Below are 26,724 nucleotides of genomic sequence, written 5' to 3' on the forward strand. Positions count from 1 at the left end.
TCAGAAATGGCACTGTGAGGCATAGCTAAGTTATGCACACACCACTTCCCTTTTTGCTTAAGTGCCAAGAAAACAAACTATAAAACAGGGAAGGCAATGTAGAATGGAAAGCTTGTTATCTCTGACAACATTATGTGCACCTCTGTGGTGAGAAAATCAAAGAATCTGTGGTACCCGGAATATGAATGTATATAGTGAGGGGCAACTGAGTGCATCAGATGTCAGCCACTAGACAATCACAGAGTACTGTGAGTACCTACATGTTACACAATATGTGGTGTCAGAGAGGTTCAGGTTTTACAGAACATTTTGTTCACTAGTCATTAGGTAGTTAGTATATCAACACTGGTATACATTTTATGAAGTTCTCTCTCTCTCTCTCTCTCTCTCTCTCTCTCTCTCTCTCTCTCTCTGTGTGTGTGTGTGTGTGTGTGTGTGTGTGTGTGTTCTTTTTCCATTGTCTTTATCTCTTTTCAAAGTAGTTACAATCAACATCAGTTATCTATGTTACCCACAAACAGTTAAAAATTCTCAAATTCTACTGTACTGAGTATAACACTATGTCACTTTGCTGTCACACACAAATGTCATAAAATTGTTAAAATGAGAGTGAAAATTTTTGGAATTACTAGTTTTCATCTACATCAATATCCTGCAAGTCACCGTATAGCATGTGGCGGAAAGTACCCTGTACCATCACTAGTCATTTCCTTTCCTGTTCTACTTGCAAATAGAGTGAAGGAAAAATGACTGTCTATATGCCACCACATGAGCCCCAATTTCTCATATCTTATCTTTGTAGTCCATACATGCAATGTATGTTGGTGGCAGTAGAATCGCTCTGTAGTCAGCTTCAAACCCTTGTTCTCTAAATTTTCTCAATAGTGCTCCTCAAAAAGAATGTCACCGTCCCTCCAGGGATTCCCATTTGAGTTCCGGAAGCTTCTCTGTAATATTTGTGTGTTGTTTGAACCTACTGGTAACAAATCCAGCAGCCCGCCTCTGAGTTGGTTCAACATCTTCCCTTAACCTAACCTGCTACGGATCCCAAACACTCGAGCAGTACTCAAGAATAGGTGCTATATGCAGTGTCCTTCACAGATGAACCACACTTTTCTACAATTCTCCCAATATACCAAAGTCAACCATTCACTTTCCCTAACACAGTCCTCACATGCTCATTCCATTTCATATTGCTTTGCAACATTATGTCCAGATATTTAAACGACGTGACTGTGTTGAGCAGGACACTATTAACGCTGTACCTGAACATTACGGGTCTGTTTTTCCCATACATCCACATTAACTTACATTTTTCTACATTTAGAGCTAGCTGCCTATCATCACACCAATTAGAAATTTTGTCCAAATCATCTTGTATTATCCTAGTCACTCAAATTTGACACCTGACCATAGACCACAGCCAACAACTTACCATACACCACAGCGTCATTAGCAAACAACCACAAATTACTGCCAACGCTGTCCGCCAAATCATTTATGTATATACACTTCCTTGAGGCACTCCTGATGATACGCTTGCCTCTAATGAATACTCGCAGTTGAGGACAACACACTGGCTTGTATACCTTAAGAAGTCTTTGAGAGACTCACATATCTGGGAATCTATTCCCTATGCTCATACCTTCATTAACAGCCTGCAGTAGGGCACCGTGTCAAATGCTTTCTGGAAATCTAGAAATATAGAGTCTGCCTGCTGCTCTTCATCCATAATTCACAGTATATCATGTGAGAAAAGGGCAAGCTGAGTTTTGCATGAGTGACACTTTCTGAAACAAAGCTGATTCATGGACATAAGTTTCTCAGTCTCAAGAAAATTTATTATTCTCAAACTGAGAATATATTCAATGACTTTGCAGCAAACCAATGTTAGGGATATTGGTCTGTAATTTTGTGGGTCCGTTCTTTTATCTTTCTTATATGCAGGAGTCACCTCTGACTTTTTCCTGTCAATTGGGATTTTGCGCTGGGCAAGAAATTCACCATAAATGCAAGCTCAGTAAATGCTCTTTGTAAAACTGAAATGGGATACATCCAAACCTGATGACTTATTTGCTTTCAAGTCTTTCATTTATTTCTCCCTGCCAGGGATATTTATTACTAAGTCGTCCATATGGGAGTCAGTTTGATGGTCAAATGACAGAATGTTTCTACAATTCTCTTGTGTGCACAATTTACTGAAAGTGAAATTTAAAACTTTGGCATTTGTCACTCCAAAACATACTAGTTTTTGTTTTTGTCTTCTGAAATGTTTATAACATCTTTGAATTTCATTGCCTTGGTATATTTATTATTTCTGTCTATGGAACAGGGTTACTAACACTGCTTGTGCAACTTTGTTGGTTATCATACAATCTCTAGCACATTCTTAAAAAATTTTGTTCTTTAAAACATGATCTAGATAAGTTTTAAGAGTGTTTTATCTTTAAACAACATCTTAAAAACAGCTATATCAATACTTTGTATAGATATTATAATTTCAAAATTAAGTTGAGAAAGTGATCTTTCACCTAGGACAAATACTGTTGCAAATGTTTTACCACAAGAAAAACAGTATTCACACAGGAAATAGCTAAAAGGCTACAAACTTCACAAAAATTGGTGATCTACATACATAAAAATCTAGTGTATTCTGCTATAGCCCTCTAGATCACATCTGGATATGTGCCAAGGCATCAGGCCACAGGCGAACCACACTCAAATTCTCCGCCAATGGCATGTGTGTGGGCCGATCACCAGGGGCAGCCTTCGATCTATGCACATGCCATAGCACCCACTGTACCGTCTACCAGAGCTCTCCTGTATTTAAATACAGTGCTCCTTTTAGGACATTACATAACACGGGATTGAAGTGCAACTTGGCCAAGTCACATTCTTTTCAGCCATCCACTGTATATTTGGAGTTTGAGGTGTCTTAGGATGGTGCAAAGCCTTTATGTCATCATGTCACTGCTGCTGTCACCACTCTGCCTCACCCTTCCAATGTCAAAGAACTCCAAGCATTTTTAGAGAAAATTGCCTATCATCACAATTCATTCCAGGTGCAGGCACATTAGCCCACCTCCCCCACGAATTGCTCCACAAGGAGGTTCCTTTTCGGTGGGAGTGAGTCTGCGAGTGCACATTCGTACTTTTGAAATCTAAATTGCACTCTGCACTTTGTTTCACTACCTTCCATCTTGGCCACTGTCTGGTCTTGGATGCAGACACCTCTCAGTATGGCCTTGTGGCTGTTCTTTCACATCTCTATGAGCAAGGTTCAGAATGTCTGATAGCTTACGCCTCAAAAACACTCAACTTTGCTCAGCATTACTACTCCCAAGTTGAAAAGGAAGCACTTGCTACTGCCTACGCCTTCAAGAATGTTTGTGGGTCTAAGTTCCACATCATTATGGCCCACAAGCCCTTTGTTTTGTTATTTAATCCTTCTGCTTCATTTCCCAACAAAGCAGCACATTGCCTCCACTGTTGGGCCTTGTTTCTGTCTTGCTGCAACTATGAAATACATTTATGGCCTACTGCACAGCATGCCAATGCCGATGCATTGTCCCAACTTCTGATGGAGCTGGTCCTTACTTTTGATCAGGATGAACTCCTTTGTTTTGAGGTGCAATGTACAGTGGAAGTGTTTCGTATTACGGACTCCCAGATCATTGCTGGTGTTGCTGCCTATCCAGTTTTGTGCCAAGTTGTTCACCTCATTCAGCATGGATGGCCGGACAGGTGTCCAGGTAGGGCTTTGGATCATTTATGTAGCTATTTTGCTCTTCATCACTACCTTTCAGTGTTCAATGGTCGTGTTCTCTTAGCTATGGATAAGCCATCACCCAGGGTTGTGCTCACAATTGCTCTGTGGCAGGATATACGTCAGCTTCTACATCTGGGACATTGGGGGTTCTCTCTTACCAAGTCATTGGCCTGTCAACACATTTTTGCCTGCATCAATGGTGACATTGTGCGTCCTCTCGTGGCCTGCTCTCAGTGTGCTTCGTGACAGGTAGTGCCACAGGTGACTCTCTCTCCATGGCTAGCACCGCAGCATCTGTGGGAAATCATCCATGTTGATTTTGTGGGTCCCTTCCTCAATTCTTACTGGTTGGTGGTTTTTGATGCTTTATCAAAATTTTTGTAAGTTAACCACTATTCTTCCATGACAGCTGTGGCTACAGTTCAGACCCTCTCAAAAAAATTTTCTATTGAAAGATTGTATTATATGCCTGGGATGGATAATGGTGCACAGTTTGAGTCTCAGACCTCCCACAATTTCTGTGCCCATCAAGATAATTGCCAAGTTACTGCTCCTCCATTCCATACCCAATCTAATGGCGATGCGGAACAGCGCATCCGCATGTTCGAGATTCAAATGATGAAGTACATCATGGACTCTTCCGTGGACAACATCTTGACGCACTTCTTGAGTTCTTACAGGGTATGTCAGTGGGGAAGAGTCTGACCAAGACTTTCCATAATCACTAACCACATATCCTCCTGCATCTGCTCATGACACTCCATCAATGACCTTTGGTGTGGACCTCTTCACGGTTCGCTTCTGGTTCCAACAGGGTCTGGGATCGGGGGTTTGGCTGCTGACCTAAGCAGATTCTGTTTATGGTCCACAGCTGCCACAGCCATTGCCCTTGTACGGCTGGTGGTACACCATCATGATCAGCTGTGTCCTTATGCCACGGCAAGGTCTGCGGGCCCACCACCACCACCACCACCACCACCACCACCACCACCACCTTTGCCTCCTCCATTGGCACCCATCCAGACTTTGGAAGGCGTCCCTGCTGTAGGGGCACACCAGCCCTCTTTGTGGATGTCACCGCCTCGGCCTCTCCTCGAAGGTCTGGTGCCCCCAACGCATGCTGCCAGCCTGTCTACATCTACATCTACATCTACATTCACACTCTGCAAGCCACCCAACGGTGTGCGGCACAGGGCACCCTACATGCCACTGTCATTACCTCCCTTTCCTGTTCCACTCGCGTATGGTTCGCGGGAAGAATGACTGTCAGAAAGCTTCCGTGTGTGCTCGAATCTCTCTAATTTTACATTCATGATCTCCTCGGGAGGTATAAGTAGGTGGGAAGCAATATATTCGATACCTCATCCAGAAACTCACCCTCTCGAAACCTGGACAGCAAGCTACACCATGATGCAGAGCGCCTCTCTTTGCAAAGTCTGCCACTTGAGTTTGCTAAACATCTCCGTAACGCTATCATGCTTACCAAATAACCCTGTGACGAAACGTGCCACTCTTCTTTGGATCTTCTCTATCTCCTCTGTCAACCCGACCTGGTACGGATCCCACACTGATGAGCAATACTCAAGTATAGGTCGAACGAGTGTTTTGTAAGCCACCTCCTTTGTTGGTGGACTACATTTTCTAATGACTCTCCCAATCAACTCAACCTGGCACTCGCCTTACCAACAATTAATTTTATATGATCATTCCACTTCAAATTGTTCCGTACGCGTACTCCCAGATATTTTACATCTACATCTACATACATACTCGACAATCCACCATACGGTGCGTGGCGGAGGGTACCTAATACCACAACTAGCATCTTCTCTCCCTGTTCCACTCCCAAACAGAACGAGGGAAAAATGACTGACTATATGCCTCTGTACAAGCCCTAATCTCTCTTATCTTATCTTTGTGGTCTTTCCGCGAAATATAAGTTGGCGGCAGTAAAATTGTACTGCAGTCAGCCTCAAATGCCGATTCTCTAAATTTCCTCAGTAGCGATTCACAAAAAGAACGCCTCCTTTCCTCCAGAGACTCCCACCCGAGTTCCTGAAGCATTTCCGTAACACTCGCGTGATGATCAAATCTACCAGTAACAAATCTAGCAGCCCGCCTCTGAATTGCTTCTATGTCCTCCCTCAATCCGACCTGATAGGGATCCCAAACACTCAAGCAGTACTCAAGAATAAGCCGTATTAGTGTTTTATAAGTGGTCTCCTTTACAGATGAACCACATCTTCCCAAAATTCTACCAATGAACCGAAGATGACTATCCGCCTTCCCCACAACTGCCATTACATGCTTGTCCCACTTCATATCGCTCTGCAATGTTACGCCCAAATATTTAAGTGACACGACTGTGTCAAGCGCTACACTACTAATGGAGTATTCAAACATTACGGGATTCTTTTTCCTATTCATCTGCATTAATTTACATTTATCTATATTTAGAGTTAGCTGCCATTATTTACACCAATCACAAATCCTGTCCAAGTCATCTTGTATCCTCCTACAGTCACTCAACGACGACACCACAGCATCATCAGCAAACAGCCGCACATTGCTATCCACCCTTTCCAAAAGATCATTTATGTAGATAGAAAACAACAGTGGGCCTACCACACTTCCCTGGGGCACTCCAGATGATACCCTCACCTCCGATGAACACTCACCATCGAGGACAACGTACTGGGTTCTATTACTTAAGAAGTCTTCGAGCCACTCACATATTTGGGAACCAATCCCATATGATCGTACCTTAGTTAGGAGTCTGCAGTGGGGCACCGAGTCAAACCCTTTCCAGAAGTCAAGGAATATGGCATCCGTCTGATACCCTTCATCCATGGTTCGCAAGATATCATGTGAAAAAAGGCAAGTTGCGTTTCGCAGAAGCGATGCTTTCTAAAGCCGTGCTGATGCATGGAAAGCAACTTCTCTGTCTCAAGGAAATTTATTATATTCGAAATGAGAATATGTTCGAGGATCCTGCAACAAACCGATGTTAAGGATATTGATTTGTAATTTTAAGGATCTGTCCTTCTACCCTTCTTATATACAGGTGTCACCTGCACTTTTTTCCAGTCGCTCGGAACTTTACGTTGGGCAAGAGATTCGTGATAAATGCAAGCTAAGTAAGGAGCCATTGCAGTAGAGTACCCTCTGTAAAACCAATTTGGGATCCCATCAGGACCTGGTGATTTATTTATTTTCAACCCATTCAGCTGCTTCACAACCCCAGGGATGTCTATCACTATGTCCTCCATACAGGAATCTGTACGAGACTCAAACAGCGGTATGTTTGTATGATCCTCCTGCGTGAAAGATGTCTCAAATGCTAAATTTACAATTTCAGCTTTTGTTTTGCTGTCTTCCGTTGCCAGGCCAAACTGATCAGTGAGTGACTGGATGGAAGCCTTTGACCCGCTTACCAATTTTATGTAAGACCAGAATTTCCTTGGGTTTTCAGCAAGATCTTTTGTTAAGGTATGATGGTGGTAGTGGTTGTATGCTTCGCGCATCGCTCTTTTTACAGCAGCACGAATCTCTACTAACTTTTGCCTGTCCTCATTCTCCCAATCTTTCTTGTACCGCGAGTGCAACTGTCTTTACTTCCTGAGCATTCTCCGAATTGCGCTGTTAAACCACGGTCGGTCTTTTCCGTCCGCAACCCACTTTTTCGGCACATACTTGTCCAATGCGTGATTTACAATGCGTAAAATTTGCCCATAATTCTTCCACGTCCATCGTACCAGAAGTAAATGAAGTCGTTTCATTTACTAAGTGGGATGCTAACAACTGCTTATCTGCTCTTTCTAGTAAGAATACTCTCCTAGCCTTCTTGACCGACTTTTTAACTTTTGTAACCATAGTCGTAATGACAACATCATGATCACCAATCCCTGTCTCAACACTGACACCGTCAATGAGGTTTGGTCTGTTCGTGGCTACCAGATCTAAAATATTTCCATTACGTGTTGGCTGTTGATTTAGCTGCTCAAGACAGTTTTTGGATAATGTGTTCAAAAGTAATTCACACGACGGCTTGTCTGTACCACCTGTAATGAATCCATAGACATCCCAGTCTATACTAGGTAGGTTGAAGTAGCCTCCAACTAATATAGCATTATCCGGGTACTTCTGTGATACAGAGTGTAGACTCCCTTTGAATGATTCTAGAACTGTCACGGTGGAACCTGGTGGCTGGTAATAACACCCAACAATTAACTTTATTTGTCCTAGCCCTGTTAAATGTGTCCAGATAACTTCACAATCACACTCTACTTCGACCTCAGTAGACACAATATTTTTGTCAACTGCAATGAAGACACCACCTCCTATGGTGTCTAATCTGTCTTTCCGATACACGTTCCAACCCTCACTAAATATTTCAGAACTTCCTATCTCAGGGTTCAGCCAGGTCTTAGTGCTGAGAATAATTTGCGTGCCACACACTTCCTGGAAGGCAGTAAATTCAGGAGCTTTATTCCGAACACTCTGAAAATTTACTGCTAATATCTTGATAGCTGAAGTGTCTTTACACTGACCGTGTACTGATTTCCCTGCCTGCACATCGCCTGGTGAGTGTTCATCAGCACACCTCGCACTACTGCCTAGCCTAAAAAAAACCCATGTGCACGCCACAAGTACTCTACTACCCGAGTAGCAGCTTCCTTTATGTAGTGCACCCCTGACCTATCTAGGGGCGTCCTACAATTCCCCACCAAATAGTGCAAGTCTAGAAATCTTCAGCCAAGACCGTCACAGAGTCGACGAAGCCTCTGGTTGAGACCCTCCACTCGGCTCCAAACCAAAGGACCCCGATCCACTCTGGGAATGATGTTGCAAATAAAGAGCTCTGCTTGCACCTCGCGTGCGAGGCCAGCGGTCTTCACCGAATCTGCCAGCCGCCTGTACAAACTGAGGATCGCCTCAGAACCCAAGCGACAGGCATCATTGGTGTCGACGTGAGCAACTACTTGCAGACGACTGCAACCTGTGTGCTCGATAGCCGCAGGCAAGGCCACCTCCACATCTTGGATGAGGCCCTCTGACAGACACACTGAGTGCACGTTGGAATTCTTTCCAGCCTTGTATGCTATTTCCTTAAGGGGCTCCATCACCCGCCTAATGTTGAAGCTCCCAATAACCAGCAAGCCTCTGCCCCCGTGTGCCTGCTCGGCCCTGCTGAAGGAGCAGCCACCTGCCCACTAACAGGATGAATGGGCGAGGCCAGGTGGCCAGCCTACACATTGACCCTCCGCCTCGAGCAATGCGAACGCATTGCAGTCCGCCACTCACCCTGAGGTGAGGGTGGCCCCAACATGCCGGGTACACTAGAATGTGCCTCAGTTGCTGAGTCAGCGGATGCAGCAAGCGACACCTGGGGTGTCTCAAGCGACGTGCCAGACCCTCCGCCGCCGCTGCACCTCGAGGCAGCAGCCTGAAGGTGGCTGACCGTGGCCAACAGCACGCTCAGCTGCTCGCAAACCACTGCCAGCTCCTCCTGCACCCGCACACAGCACACACACACCCTATCCATCCTACTGCTAATATCTGCACGTATAGAGTTGCGACAAATAAAACAGCAATATGCGACAGCACAGTTGCATCACCAGCGCAAGATTAAGCTCTACATCTACATCTACATGATTACTCAGCAATTCACATTTAACTGCTTGGCAGAGGGTTCATCGAACCACAATCATACTATCTCTCTACCATTCCACTCCCGAACAGCGCGCGGGAAAAACGAACACCTAAACCTTTCTGTTCGAGCTCTGATTTCTCTTATTTTATTTTGATGATCATTCCTACCTATGTAGGTTGGGCTCAACAAAATATTTTTGCATTCGGAAGAGAAAGTTGGTGACTGAAATTTCGTAAATAGAACTCGCCGTGACGAAAAACGTCTTTGCTTTAATGACTTCCATCTCAACTCGCGTATCATATCTGCCACACTCTCTCCCCTATTACGTGATAATACAAAATGAGCTGCCCTTTTTTGCACCCTTTCGATGTCCTCCGTCAATCCCACCTGGTAAGGATCCCACACCGCGCAGCAATATTCTAACAGAGGATGAACGAGCGTAGTGTAAGCTGTCTCTTTAGTGGACTTGTTGCATCTTCTAAGTGTCCTGCCAATGAAACGCAACCTTTGGCTCACCTTCCCCACAATATTATCTATGTGGTCTTTCCAACTGAAGTCGTTCGTAATTTTTACACTCAGGTACTTAGTTGAATTGACAGCCTTGAGAATTGTACTATTTATTGAGTAATCGAATTCCAACGGATGTCTTTTGGAACTCATGTGGATCACCTCACACTTTTCGTTATTTAGCGTCAACTGCCACCTGCCACACCATACAGCAATCTTTTTGAAATCACTTTGCAACTGATACTGTAACAACAACAACGCTGTATTATTGTACAAGTAAGTAAATTTTTTTTCTTCTGGTTTTTCGATAAACTTGAGTAATTGATGTTCTGCTTTCATTTCTTTTTTGTTTCATGCCATTGTGTTAAGAAAACTGTAAACGAGTTTCAATGTGAAAATTAATGTTTATGTCAAATGTCAAGCAATATTGTAATAGAATTGAAATGTAACAAATGTTGAGACTGTTGTTAAGATGTTTAAAATTGTAACTGTGCGTCTGGTCCATACGTTCGCAATGTGTTAGGATATGTAGAATGCAAAACCTCGGGTGAATACTCTGTCTGTAAGGGAGCGGTAAATGGTGGATGACAGGTGAGCACGGGAAAATGTACGCGGGCACTGTACGGCACAACGGGCTCAGCAGTAGTAGTTGGAGTTTGACATTGGTCTGAGCAACACCTTCTGGAGCGAGGAGGCTCTCCTGGAAGACGTAGTTTCACTGAGCCTCGGGTATGCTGTTCCAACGCCCACACAGCATGGAAAAATTCCATAGGCACTAAATGGAAAAGTATTGCGATGCTAAGAAGAATTAAAGTGCCGATACGTCAAGAGCCATAGCTGTGGTTGTATGTGTGCTCTGTGCCTCGCCATCTCGCAGCCCGCCAACCGACGCATCGATACGAGCAGGTTGAAACTTTTAGTACTGTATTTGTATGGACCAGAGAGTGAACTATTCAATAATAACCTAAATTTTACCAGAACTTTCCCATCATTTAATTATCCTCACAACTAACCTAGACAGGGTCCTTTCCAAATGTTGTGCAATTCGAGTGTCCCGAAATGAAAAATTAAATTTGGTGTTAATAATAATTACTTGTAGACCTAGTTATATTAGAATGGTGTTTAAAGAACTGTTTTGTTAATGAACCAGTAAATGAATAACGAAGGTGTAACAAAGTTGAAAGATAACTTTAATATTGAAATAGTAATGAAGTTTAATTATTTCGAGACAGATATAAAGGTACTTAAGTGAGAAGCAAATAAGATAAAAAGAGTAGCAACCCATATACTGGGAATCTTGAATGCATGATAATTTCAGTAATCAATTTTTTAATATCGTGATCATAACAGTTTCAGAGTCCCCCCCCCTTTTTATTCATTTGAATTTTGAAGTGTTCTAAATTGGTTTGACCAGCAAAAGTTAAAGTCAATATAAAAGCCAAAATTTATCAGTGTTCTATCTTTATTAAAATTGACATTTTGTGTGTGGCTCGAAAGTACTATTTCTAGGGTAACCTATGCCCGATTTTAATCAGATCAATAGACAGTACGAAGTTTTATAGTATACATTATAGTGTAGTGTTATGTATTCATGGTTTTTCCATATCAGTACAGAACGTGAAACTATCAGTTCAATAGATTTTCTGGTTCTAAAATTTTACTATATTATGCAGTGTTACTACGTGTTGTTTTGCATGAATATACACCAACTTGTACAGGGAAGAAACTCAGTTAATGCCTAATTAGGCTGGCGACTGTATTATTATCAAATTGGTAGCATCTTCAGTGTTACTTTTGTTCCATACTGACGTGTAATTGCATTTTGAATTTACGTGACGGATCATTATTATTACAGAGTGGGTGTAAGTCTGATTTGCCACCATTCAGGTACATGCGGTCAATATCTATACGAAAATCCTGTCTTGTAAGGTGAACCCCGCTCACTCACCATAGTACAGGCTTTAATGAGTATTGTGCACCACCCGCGCGCGTTACAATACTGGTCTTCGGATGACCTTACTAGACGGTAAATTACAGCATCATCTGCGAACAACCTAAGAGAACTGCTCAGATTGTCACCCAGGTCATTTATATAGATCAGGAACAGCAGAGGTCCCAGGAAGCTTCCCTGGGGAACACCTGATATCACTTCAGTTTTACTTGATGATTTGCCGTCTATTACTACTAACTGCAACCTTCCTGACAGGAAATCACGAATCCAGTGGCACAACTGAGACGATACCCCATAGGCCCGCAGCTTGATTAGAAGTCGCTTGTGAGGAACGGTGTCAAAAGCTTTCTGGAAATCTAGAAATACGGAATCAACTTGAGATCCCCTGTCGATAGCGGCCATTACTTCATGCAAATAAAGAGCTAGCTGCGTTGCACAAGAACAATGTTTTCTGAAACCATGCTGATTACGTATCAATAGATCATTCCCTTCAAGGTGATTCATAATGTTTGAATACAGTATATGCTCCAAAATCCTACTGCAAACCGACGTCAATGATATAGGTCTGTAGTTCGATGGATTACTCCTACCACCCTTCTTAAACACTGGTGTGACCTACACAATTTTCCAATCTGTAGGTACAGATCTATCGGTGAGCGAGCAGTTGTATATGATTGCTAAGTAGGGAGCTATTGTATCAGGATAATCTGAAAGGAATCTAATCGGTATACAATCTGGACCTGAAGACTTGCCCGTATCAAGTGATTTGAGTTGCTTCGCAACCCCTAAGGTATCTACTTCTAAGAAACTCATGCTAGCAGCTGCGATGTATGAACAATTACTTACGAACTAAGCAATCAAATGACCATGACTATGCCACTATACAGATATTACAATGCGATCCTACCCCTGTGTTAGTACAAATGACAACCGCCTATGCAATGTTACACTCTACCGTTATTAAAATTCGATACTACCCATTTCTAATTCGAAAATACGCAAAGATCTGAAAAATTTCACCACGCAAGCACACAAACACACAAAGTAATTTGAATTAAACCTGCGAAATTAATACGAAAAACTGAATATAAGACTAGTTTCTGCTACTGCTGTTCACACACGTCACTCTGCAACCACAGATGAAACTGTACTGGCCTCTGCCTGCTGCTAACTGACTATTCGAAATAAACAGAAAGCACTGGCTGTCCAAAACAAACAACTGACTAACGACTCTGCGTATTTATACTTTACAGCTATCAATAAGCAATATAACTCCCCTCAAATACGAGAATACACAAGGATTATATGTAATTAAATATGCAAGTGCACAAACACTCAGAAAGAAATTAAGAATCAAACTACAAAACAAATACGAAAGCTAAATATGCGACTCCCTACTGCACTGCTGCTGCACTACATTTTACAATAGTAACTGCTACCAGTGTTTGTTCCGCTATCATATTATCATACAATAAAGGATCCTTCTTTCTATGTATTCGCAATACATTACATTTGTCTATTTTAAGGGTCAGTTGTCACTCCCTGCACCAAGTGCCTATCTGCTGCAGATCTTCCTTCATTTCCCTGCAACTTTCTAATGCTGCAACTTCTCTGTATACTACAGCATCATCCGCAAAAAGCCGCATGGAACTTCCGACACTATCTACTAGGTCATTTACATGTATTGTGAAAAGCAATGGTCCCACAACACTCCCCTGTGGCACGCCAGAGGTTACTTTAACCTCTGTAGACGTCTCTCCATTGAGAACAACATGCTGTGTTCTGTTTGCTAAAAACTCTTCAATCCAGCCACACAGCTGGTCTGATATTCCGTAGGCTCTTACTTTGTTTATCAGGCGACAGTGCGGAACTGTATCAAACGCCTTCCGGAAGTCAAGGAAAATAGCATCTACCTGGGAGCCTGTATCTAATATTTTCTGGGTCTCATGAATAAATAAAGCGAGTTGGGTCTCACATGATCGCTGTTTCTGGAATCCATGTTGATTTCTACAGAGTAGATTCTGAGTTTCCAGAAATGACATGATATGTGAGCAAAAAAACATGTTCTAAAATTCTACAATAGATCAATGTCAGAGATTTAGGCCTATAGTTTTGCGCATCTGCTCGACGACCCTTCTTGAAAACTGGAACTACCTGTGCTCTTTTCCAATCATTTGGAACCTTCCGTTCCTCTAGAGACTTGCGGTACACAGCTGTTAGAAGGGGCAAGTTCTTTCACGTACTCTGTGTAGAATCGAATTGGTATCCCGTCAGGTCCAGTGGACTTTCCTGTGTTGAGTGATTTCAGTCGCTTTTCTATTCCTTGGACACTTATTTCAATGTCAGCCATTTTTCGTCCGTGCGAGGATTTAGAGAAGGAACTGCAGTGCGGTCTTCCTCTGTGAAACAGCTTTGGAAAAAGGTGTTTAGTATTTCAGCTTTACGCATGTCATCCTCTGTTTCAATGCCATTGTCATCCCAGAGTGTCTGGATATACTGTTTCGATCTACTTACTGATTTAACATAAGACCAGAACTTCCTAGGATTTTCTGTCAAGTCGATACATAGAATTTTACTTTCGAATTCACTGGACACTTCACGCATAGCCCTCCTTATGCTAACTTTGACATTGTTTAGATTCTGTTTGAGTGAGAGGTTTTGGCTGCGTTTAAATTTGCAGTGAAGCTCTCTTTGCAGTAGTTTCCTAACTTTGTTGTTGAACCACGCTGGGTTTTTCCCGTTCCTCACAGTTTTACTCAGCACACACCTGTCTAAAATGCATTTTACGATTGCCTTGAACTTTTTCCAGAAACACTCAACATTTTCAGTGTTGGAACAGAAATTTTCATTTTGATCTGTTAAGTAGTCTGAAATCTGCCTCCTATTACTCTTGCTAAACAGATAAACCTTCCTCCCTTTTTTTATATTCCTATTTACTTCCATATTCAGGGATGCTGCAATGCCCTTATGATCACAGATTCCCTGTTCTGCACTTACAGAGTCAAAAAGTTCGGGTCTGTTTGTTATCAGTAGGTCCATAGGTCCAAGATGTCCCATGGTGCTTCGCTGCCAACTGCGCTTCCACCACCAGCTGGACCAGCACTGTCAGGCCCTTCACCACCAGCATCCCCAGTGCCTCCACCCAAGCCTTCACCATCAGCACAGTTCCGCAACGTCAAGGACGCGTATATCAAGCTGCTAACAGCAGCCTCCCTTGTACTTAACAAGAGGAAGACTGGCCGGTGCGCATGATTATGACTGCACCACTTCCACCTGTATTTATCAGTTCTGGCCCAGAATCTCCTTCTGCTGTTGCCGTCATCACCTGCCATGCCTGCCACAGAGGCCATGGATGTATCATCAGTCACCCTGATGCCTGCATCAGAGGAGCACTCTTTCCCCAAGGAGGAAGACATGATATAGCACTGTACATCATCTTTGTATACGCACTTCAGCAACAGGCTGCAGGCACACTACACTCAAATACTCCACCAACAGCACCTGTGTGGGCCAGCCACCAAAGGCTGCCCATAACTTGTGCACACGGCACAGCACCCACCGCACCATCTACCGCAGCTCTCCTCTACATAAAGACAGTGCAGTCAGCTCAAAAAAGAAATCCAAATTAAGATCTGCAATGGCTTATAATTGACTCAATGGCGCTAATGAAATTAAAAATCTGTTTGAGACTGGCTGGAGCGAGGTGAGATAATTTTTAAGATACTCTGAAATCATGATTTTCTCAGAAACTACATGTGGGGGAAAATGATCTAATTAAATAATCCTATAGAACCTGAAATCTTAATGTTCTATCTGCTATTTCTTTAGATATTATTACAGGTCTGCTCTTCAGATGAGCCCATGTTGTCAATATGTGAGGTGAGCAGCCAGTATCTCAAAAGAGCTAGTGATAGCCTGTTGATAATGTCACGTGTGGCTCAAACAGTCAAGTGCCAAATTTCTGTTATGGTGTGGGGCATAATATCTGTAAATGGTTCATATAGAACATATATTGTTCAAGGTTCAATGAATCAACAGCAACAAGGAAAAGATATACTGCTTCAGATGGTGAAGTGGTTTTCTCATGGTGACTCTGTTTTTATGACAAATAAATTGTTGCATCATAAAGCCAAGTCAGTCAAACAATTCTTTGCTAAAAATGATGTAAAAACTTTGTCATGGCCTAGGAACAGCCAAGATGTGAACCCAATAGAAAGTATGTGATCAGTTGTAAAGCAAAGATTGAAGGAAACCACCTTTACAACAAACATGTAACTCCTTGAGCAGCTTACAGAAATACACACATATGAAGAAATTGGAAACTCTTTGCCCATACCTAGCAGAATGCATGCAGAGGAGGATTGAAATGTTAATCAAGGTGAAACTCGTACACAAAATACTGATGTAACATTTAGCTGTTAAATAAATGAGTATATAATACAAAAAGAGTTCATTTTTGCAAATATTCTGCTTGAATCCAATAATTTTCACACCATTATAGATTTCACAGAAGCTAAATTATAATAAGAATGCCGACATTATAAGAAACAGAAACTACAGCACTCTAAAATCTGGCCTCTTATAGTTGTCATAGCTATATTAATTCCATAAATGAACTTTTTTGTAACATAAAATAATGTTAGTAATTTCAAGAATAAAAACACAAAACAGTGAATATTCTACCTCCAGATTTTTACCTGAACAGAATCCTGGCATGAGAGTCCTGAAGCATGAACAATGCAACGTCCAACATTGGCATCGTCAGAGTCCGAAAATGCATTCTTGACGCACCACTCCATGTTTGCTAACACTTTTCGTAGCACTGAATTGCTTAACAGTAACCCAGCATCTGAAAATTTGTGGATGTGTCTGCAAAAACTGTCACACTACTTAATGACAATACAATGAAATATAAACCTGAAATATTTACTTTTGGGTTAAAGGAGACCATTCACTATAAAGCAGAAGCATTGAGTTATCAATAGGCACAGATAAGAAGAAAGGAAACTTGGTAGCTTTCAGAGTTACCCTTTTACGAGCTAGAGTAAAGGGAGGAAGTTGGTTTGCCAGATAGGTATGCGGGAGGGAGGAGTGGGAGGTATATGGGCTGCACATGTAATGAACAAATATAGGGGCCAGTGGGGAGTGGCCCATGCTGAAAGTGACATGGGCATGTGAATTGGAAAGGGGTGACAGGATGGAGGAGGGAGAAACTGTTGAGAGGAGGGTGCAGGGACAGTGTGTTACTTGAGACCGAGGCCAGGATGATTGCAGGTGCAGAGGATGTGTTGTAAGGAGAACTCCCATTTGTGTAGTTCAAAGAATATGGCAGTGGAGGGAAGGATACAGATGACCAGGGTTGTGAAGCAGCCACTAAAATTGAGCACACTGTGCTCAGCTGCATGTTGTGCCACCAACAGCAGCTCAACTTTGTTCTTGGCAACAGTTTGGCAGTGGCCATTCATCCTGGTGGACATCTGGTTGGTAGTTATACCAAAATAAAAGTTTACGCTGTGATCATAGCAGAATTGCTTTATGACATGGCTACTTGTGGAAGCAAGTAATCCAGCCTCTGACGGGAGTACGATAAGCCTGTGACAAGACTGGAATAGGAGGTGCTGGGTGGGTGGATTGGGCATGCCTTACACCTTGGTCTGCTCAAGGATATGACCCCTGTGGCAAGGGGTTGAGAGTGGGAGTGGCATAGGGATGGGCTAGGATGTTGTGTAGATTGGGTGGGTGATGAATGACCACTTTAGGAAGGGTAGGAAGAATCTCAGGTAAAAAGTCCCTCATTTTAGGGCAAGATGTGAGATAATCAAAGCTCTGGCAAATGATATGGTTCAGCTGTTCCAGTCCAGCAAGATGCTGGGTGACTAGGGGGGTGTTCCCTTGTTGCTGATTAGTGTAGGTTGTGGGAGGATTGGGTGTATGTGAGGATGGGGCATAAGAAATCTATTTGTGGACTAGGTTTGGGAGTGGGGGAGGTTGTATTGCCTGCCTGTGAAGGCCTTTGTGAGGCCTTCAGCATACTGGGCAAGTGAGTTCTGATCACTGCAGACACACTGCCCACAGGTAGCTAGGCTGTATGGGAGGGATTTTTAGTGTGGAAGGGATGAGAGTTGTTGAAATCCAGTTAATGTTGGTGGTTGTGGGTTTAATGGGGACACAAGTGTGGATATCAGTGAGGCAGAGAATAATGTCCATGAAACTGAATTGATGAGTAGAGGAGGATCAGATGAAGCAGATGGAAGAAAAGGTGTTGAGGTTGTGAAGGAATGTGGATAGGTTGTCTTCGCCCTGAGTCCTGATCATGAAGATATCACAAAAAACCTGAACCATACAAGAGGTTGGGAGTTTTGGGAGCGAGAAAGGTTTCTACTAGATAACCCATAAACAGGTTGGAATGGGACGATTCCATGTGTTGCCCATGGATGTGTCGTGGATTTGTATGTAAACCTTCCTTTCACAGGAAAAGTAGTAGTGGATGATAATATAGTAGATAAGTTGTATAATGACTGAGGTGATGGGTCTGGAGTCTGATGGATGTTCACCGAGATAGTATTTGATAGTAGCAAGGCCATGGGCATGATGGATGTTGGAGCTCAGGGAGGTGGCATCAGCAGTGATGAGTAGTGATTCAGGAGGTAAATGCCATTGGGATGGTGGAAATATTTGTTCATTTTACCAGATTCATAATGCATACTACAAGAGAGCCATGCTGATGTCTACTATGTCTGTATTTATACAATATACATGGGATTAAATTATAATGAACCAAATGTTGACATAAAATTTAATCTATCCTATTATAAATTCATATTATGATTTGAAAAAAGCTTTCTGCATAAGCTAACCAGAAATGATATTAAACAGCCTTGTAAAACTCCATGGGTCACTGCAGGGATTAAAGTATCATGAGACAGGAAAAGTGAAATGCTTCTGCTCGCAAGAACAAGTAAAGATTTTACAGTAGCTGCACATTACAAAACTACTCAAAATTACCAAGAAAAGGTATCAAAAATCAATAAAACACACACATTATGTCAGAAATCAGTAATTGTGACAACAGACTTAAGGCTATATGGAGTGTAGCAAAAACAAGAGACAGAGCAGGATAACATCACTATTGAATTAAATGGAAGGGCTATAAATGATAAGTCAAATGTAGAAGATATGTGTAATAATCATTTCCCAAATTTAGTAGAAAATATGGGGATAAATAGTTGAAGACAAAAATCAAAATAGTATGTTGAACACCTTACATAAAATTCAATTATATAGATGTCTCACAGACCAACTTACCTTTCCGAAATTATGAAAATTATATATTCTCTCAAAAATAAAGGCTCATCTGGATTTGATGGTGTTTCCAACAAAGTACTACGACTTGTTACACTATAATAACCACTATCTTTTCTGAAATATCTAATGCACCATTAACTCAAAGCATTTTCCAGAGAAATTGAAATATGCCACTGTTAAATCGCCTCTGTAAGAAAGGTGATGCGAGATATAAATAACTACTGACCTGTTTCACTACTGACATCATTTTCCAAAAGTTTTGAGGTCATATACTCTACAATAGTGTCCCACCTGAGCAACAGTAATGTCCTCAGTTAATGACAGTCTGGATTTCAGAAGAGTTACTCAACTGATAATGCCATTCACACAGTCACTTACTAAATTTAACAAGCATTAAATAACAAAACAACATCAGCTGGTATTTTCTGTGGCCTATCTAAGGTATTTAACTGTGTGGATCACAGTATTTTCCTAGATAAATTGAGGTTTTATGCAACTGATAGTACAGTCAACCAATCAATAATGTCATATCTAACCAAAACAATGCAGAAAGTTGTACTTAGTAATTCAACTGATGTAATCAGGGGAGAGTTTTCTGACTGAAGAGAAATCAAATATGGGGTTCCTCGAGGCCCAATCTTACATCCACTATTGCTTCTCATATATGCAATCAATCTTCCATTGAACATACAATGAGCAGAATTGGTTCTTGGTGTGAATGGGACTTGTGTTGTAATTAATCCGAACATACATACAGCAACAGAAGAAATGGTAAGCAATGTTATAAAACGTATCACTGACTAGTTTTCTGCAAAAGGTGTCACTCTCAATTTCAGACAGACACAATGTATACAGTTCCATAAATCTTGAGGTACTACCCCACTGATAAGGGTAACACATGGTGAGGAATTCATAAAATGAAGCTTAAAATTTTTTAGATATTCATATTCAATGGAAAAAAAACACATTTTGTAACTGCTAAACAACCTAGTTCAGCGACACTTGCACTTGAAACCACTGCTGATCTTGGGGAGAGAGAAATTGGTAAGCTGACATATTTTGACTCAATAATGTCACATGGAGTAATGGTTTGAGGTAACTCATCTTTAAGAAATAAAGTCTTTTGCTCAAAAATGTGCTGTAAGGATAACATGTGGTACTAACCCATGTTTATCTTGTAAGCATCTGTTCAAAAAGTTTGGTGTTTTGACTACTGCTTCACAGCATATTTATTTTTTCATGAAGTTTGTTGTAAATAATCCACTACAGTTCAAAGGGAACAATGACAAACATAATTAAAATACCTGAAAAAACCTGACATTCATTACTCCACATTTGGGTAGTCTTTGGCATGAAAAGGCGTGCACAATGCTGCAAGGAAAATTTTTGACCAGTTACCCAATAACAAAAATTTGCCCAACATACAGTAAAGTAAAATTTGAAAACACATTGAAAAAGTTTTTCTTTGGCAACTCCTCCTATTCTGCAGAATAAATTTTATTATTGTAATATGTAAAGACGGGGTATGAGCTACCAAAAAAACTTGTAGGCATGAAGACATATTTATACATAAATTTGTTATTTGAATGTAAATTGGCTTGTTCCACCTTATGATTTATTGTGCAAATGGTCCATGTCCCATGACTAACAGTGTGATAATACTGCAACACACAACGATCAGAAACATGTCCATTACAGCAAACAAAATTTATTAACAGTATTATCTGTATAAATCCACTTATCCACACATCCTGCCAAACAATCTGGTCATACTCCATGGGACATTTTAGAGTAACAAACCTTTTGGCGTAATTAGTGGTCAGGATTACATGTTTGTACTAATGTCAAATAATTCTGCATACTAAAGTCCGAAACAAGGCCCACTTACTCTCACAGAGTCAAATGACAGGCTGATTGAAAAAATAAGCAGTGAAATTAGCATACAAACTACAAAATATGATATTTATTACTTATTTATAAGTGATCTTGAAGTATGTGGGCTATTGAAGGGGGAGGGAGGGTACCATACAAGCAAAGTAGGTTTCCTTAAATAATATAATAGCATCTATGAACTATATCACTCACTCGCATAGAGTATAATAATTTAATTCATAATTCTGATGCAGAATTAAGTAACCAAGAGCACTTTTGCTATAACTTTACAACAAGTACATATTGGAAACATAATTAAACTATGCAAAACAGTCTAGGAAAAGCTCTTTAATTTTATGGCTTATTAAAGTAAATGAACAACATTGGGTCTGTAATTTTTCAAATTCTTCCAATATAATTCATGATGAAGTAGTTCATGGGTTACTGGCTGGATGTCAGAGTCCAATGGGCACAAGACTTTGGCAAGCGACCACATTGCCATCATCAGCTGTGCTGATGAACTGAACATCTAGGGACTGGCACAGGACTTATATCTCCTACCCCCTCCATCCGACCTGGTGCTCTCTCCGATGTCCATGCTCAGGCACAGGCATGAGACCAGCATCTCCTCCCCATCTTCTCCTGCCAACAGATTGCTCTGTACGAGGTTTGTGCCCAAAGACATGAGTTGTCAGGTCTCTGCTATTACTCTACCACCCCTCAAAGTCAGTTTGTTGTGGGATATCTTAATCTGACCAAGAACAGGTTCCCAGGCCTTACTAAGGATGTAGCCACTATTATTAGTGACCAGCAGTTCCCTTACTCAAATCTTGACAGATGCTTTAATGTTTAAAAGTTACAAATTAAAACAATCTTGATCACATAAAAACATTTATTATAATGGTAACTGGTTTCAGTCTATTTGCAGAACATCTTCAGACCATTCTCCAGTGGTGGCTGGCAGAGGTAATGAACCGAGCAAGTACTGTCTGTTGAGAGATAAACCTCAACTTTTTTAATGACAGTGTCCCAGAAATTAGACGCTTGTGTCAGAACCTTAGTGTGGTCATAATAAATAGCCTGTAGGTCCAACAGGCAATGTTCTGCTACTGACAATTTGTTAGGCAGCTGTGATCTGGGGTACCACTGATTCTCCCAGCAATGATCTAAGACAGTACTCACCATCTGACCTATGTATGTCATGCCAAATTGGCAGGGGGTATGATTGTTAAGGAGTTACTACAGAAGCACCAGTTTCACCGAGACTTTATGGACTTTCAACCATCTACAAAATATGGAGTGCCTTTCAGCCCCACTGTTACCAACGTCTGTGCTCCAACATACTCACTCACTAAATCTTTGAAGGATATGCTTAGCCTATACATCAGAACATGTTTACATCATATTCATAGCTCCATGGATTTTGTTGGGCGACTTCACAACTTTAAGCTTACATCATATTCATAGCTCCATGGATTTTGTTGGGCGACTTCACAACTTTAAGCTTACAGATCCTTACGAGTTTCGATGTTCTCTTTACAAGAATCCATGGAACTTTTTGGAAAGAAAAATTGTGTTTATTCCATTTTTGTGCTGCGTTATTGGTAAGGTAGAATTAATGCTTTGGTAATGCCAAGTGACTACTGGCAACTACCTACCAGCTAAAACATGGGCACTACTCAGTAATGTGAAGGACAACCTTGGACTATGGAAGTCTGAGGTCAATCAGATCCCCTGCCAGTGTGGCATGACATTTATAGGTCAGGTGGTGTGTACTGTCAAAGACTGTTGCCAAGAATACCAACAGCATATGAGACTGCAGCAGCCTAACAAGTCGGCAGTAGCAGAACATTGCCTACTGAACTTACATGCTATGGATTAATGACTGTTATAAAGGTCTGACATAGATGTCTATCTCCTGGGAATGTGTCATTAAAGTATCTACAGAGATTTTAGTAAGGGAACTGTTGATCAGTCATAATAGTGGCTACATCCTTAGTAAGGCCTGGGAACCTGTACTTAGATTAAGAAGAGGAAGGAGATATCTCACAAGTAGCTGACTTCTGTGGTTGGCGGAGCAATAGCAGACACACCAGCAGCACGTATCTCCATGCACAAACCTCTTACGGAGTAATGTACTGATACAAAAAGGGGAGGGGCGGGGGGAGGTACTGGGCTCATGCCTGTCCCTGGCTATGACCTCAGACAGAGCACCGGGTCGGACGGAGGGGGCCAGGAGATATACGTCCAGTTTCAGCTCCTAGACAATCAGTGTACCTGATGATGACAACATGGTCACTTTGTGCCCTTTGGGCAGTGACATACAGCTGTTCACCTGTGAAATATTTGATCAACATTGAATCTAACGAGAATATTCATACTCCTGTTCATCTGTGCTGAAACTAATGAAATATTAGACAGATAAGTTTGACAACATAATCAGAATGAAGTTGTTTACAGCCTCTTGGTTAGAACATCACCATTGTGTGCTTTACAAGGCTTAGTCGTGTTGAAAATAGTATAAATTTGCCTTCCTTTGGCCTGAGAATCAACCAATTGCAGGAGGAATTTGAACTACCGCGTAACCTTGAATTTGTACACAAACGAAGCAGTTGCAGATATGAAAAGAATATGCAACAAGTATTATTAGGGCCAGAAAGGAATCAAACCCCGAAGATTTCTATGTGTAGTCTGACATCTATCTCCTATCAAATATTTAAAATAAAATATTGACTACCACTTTGAAATGCTGTCAAAATGAGAGGCGTAGGGACAAAGGGGAATAAACTGTAAAGCATATTTCAGAAAACTTACACCAATTTGTATGATATAGCCTTTAACTATCTTGTATGTATTTGAGAACTGAGTAAGTACGGCATGTAGTACTCAGGACTGAATGCTTTCATGCAAATGGAAATGTTACCACCGTTTGCATGGGTAGACAAAACTGCTGTTTTCTAGTTGTGTGAAGGGATTAATGCTTACTTATACACCAACTATAATTGTAAGGCATTTTGTGTTGTTAAACATGCTCAAAAACGTCTCTCTCTTTCTCTCTCTCATTTTTAATGTATTTTTTTATATTTGGAACAAATTATCATGCCTGCAAGATTGGTGGAGCAATTTATCATGCCTACCACAGCAATGAAACAGTGCCCCAATGAATTATCTGTGGATACAATTGTACACAGGTAAGTGATATGTGTGGATGCAATGATACACAAGTGAGTTATCTTGCCCACAGTTGTGGGTTCATTTGCTTCAGATGAATTATCTCGCCTTCTCCAGTTAAAGGGTTAACAAATATGTCACTTTAATCAGGTAATAATCTAATGTTATCTACCCTTAGCATTCCTCTGTTCCATAAACACCAAAGTTTCATTCCATCAATTTAGAACAAAATAGCAATGTTCTTTCAGAAGAGATAAGTAAATGTGTTTATACTGAAAATATGGGGTCAATGAAAGCATCTGATTCCATCCGTCTGCTTTGACCCGTGATGTAAGGGCGTTTTGGTGTGTGACGTCACTACGGCATGGAGTTTATGACTTGGTTGTGTTTGCCCAAATGTATCTGCTACATCCTAAATGGAAATGTTAAATAATTAATCCATTATAAACAAAAACGTGACAAAATAAACCATATTTAGTTGGACATGCACAAATATGTTGAACTGTAACACAAAACACTGAAAAGTCCACATAACAAATGTGATATACATACTGAAGCGCAAGATTACTGAATGATCTAATTGTTGTGAGGGAAGGGAGTAAATAGAAAGCTGTCAATGTCATATTGACAAACAGTGAAAATGAATAATAACTACATTTTTGTCATTAACCACCAAGTGCGAATTCAGAGAGGGAGTCTAGAAATTAAGGGGAAAAAAAAAAAAACATGAAGGGGTGGGACATTTTACTGAATGAATACATAAATTGACTATGATTTCCCTGAATATATGTATTAAATGAGCTATTTTGTTTCCATACGCTTCTTGGTTTAAGAATCATGAAAGAAGGTTGTATACATGGAAGAACCCTGGAGATACTAAAAGGTATCAGATAGATTATATAATGGTAAGACAGAGATTTAGGAACCAGGTTTTAAATTGTAAGACATTTCCAGGGGCAGATGTGGACTCTGACCACAATCTATTGGTTATGAACTGTAGATTAAAACTGAAGAAACTGCAAAAAGGTGGGAATTTAAGGACATGGGACCTGGATAAACTGAAAGAACCAGAGATTGTACACAGTTTCAGGGAGAACATAAGGGAACAATTGACAGGAATGGGGGAAAGAAATACAGTAGAAGAAGAACGGGTAGCTTTGAGGGATGAAATAGTGAAGGCAGCAGAGGATCAAATAGGTAAAAAGACGAGGACTAGTAGAAACCCTTGGGTAACAGAAGAAATATTGAATTTAATTGATGAAAGGAGAAAATATAAAACGCAGTAAATGAAGCAGGCAAAAAGGAATACAAACGTCTCAAAAATGATACCGACAGGAAGTGCAAAATGGCTAAGCAGGGATGGCTAGAGGACAAATGTAAGGATGTAGAGGCTTATCTCACTAGGGGTAAGATTGATACCGCCTACAGGAAAATTAAAGAGACCTTTAGAGAAAGGAGAACCACTTGCATGAATATCAAGAGCTCAGATGGAAACCCAGTTCTAAGCAAAGAAGGGAAAGCAGAAAGGTGGAACGAGTATATAGAGGGCCTATACAAGGGCGATGTACTTGAGGACAATATTATAGAAATGGAAGAGGATGTAGATGAAGATGAAATGGGAGATATGATATTGCGTGAAGAGTTTGACAGAGCACTGAAAGACCTGAGTCGAAACAAGGCCCCCGGAGTAGACAACATTCCATTAGAACTACTGACAACCTTGGGAGAGCCAGTCCTGATAAAACTCTACCATCTGGTGAGCAAGATGTATGTGACAGGCGAAATTCCCTCAGACTTCAAGAAGAATATAATAATCCCAATCCCAAAGAAAGCAGGTGTTGACAGATGTGAAAATTACCGAACTATCAGTTTAATAAGTCACAGCTGCAAAATACTAACGCGAATTCTTTACAGACGAATGGAAAAACTTATAGAAGCCGACCTCGGGGAAGATCAGTTTGGATTCCGTAGAAATGTTGGAACACGTGAGGCAATACTGACGCTACGACTTATCTTAGAAGAAAGATTAAGGAAAGGCAAACCTACGTTTCTAGCATTTGTAGACTTAGAGAAAGCTTTTGACAATGTTGATTGGAATACTCTCTTTCAAATTCTGAAGGTGGCAGGGGTAAAATACAGAGATTGAAAGGCTATTTACAATTTGTACAGAAAGCAGATGGCAGTTATAAGAGTGGAGGGGTATGAAAGGGAAGCACTGATTGGGAAGGGAGTGAGACAGGGTTGTAGCCTCTCCCCGATGTTATTCAATCTGTATATTGAACAAGCAATAAAGGAAACAAAAGAAAAGTTCGGAGTAGGTATTAAAATCCATGGAAAAGAAATAAAAACTTTGAGGTTCGCCGATGACATTGTAATTCTGTCAGAGACAGCAAAGAACTTGGAAGAGCAATTGAATGGAATGGACAGTGTCTTGAAAGGAGGGTATAAGATGAACATCAACAAAAGCAAAACGAGGATAATGGAATGTAGACGAAT

At 41.1% G+C, this 26,724-nt stretch overlaps 1 protein-coding gene across 1 annotated transcript in view; it reads right to left on the reverse strand.

Moving 5' to 3' along the window:
- Positions 1-26,724, reverse strand: part of LOC124555019 (chondroitin sulfate synthase 2) — a 118,503-nt gene that overhangs the window by 80,259 nt on the left and 11,520 nt on the right. The window contains exon 2 of the mRNA XM_047128765.1: positions 16,578-16,729. Within this exon, the coding sequence (XP_046984721.1) occupies positions 16,578-16,729 (152 nt within the window). The remainder of the gene's footprint in view (positions 1-16,577; positions 16,730-26,724) is intronic.

Source organism: Schistocerca americana, chromosome X (genome assembly GCF_021461395.2).
Source record: "Schistocerca americana isolate TAMUIC-IGC-003095 chromosome X, iqSchAmer2.1, whole genome shotgun sequence".
NCBI classification, from domain to species: Eukaryota; Metazoa; Arthropoda; class Insecta; order Orthoptera; family Acrididae; genus Schistocerca; species Schistocerca americana.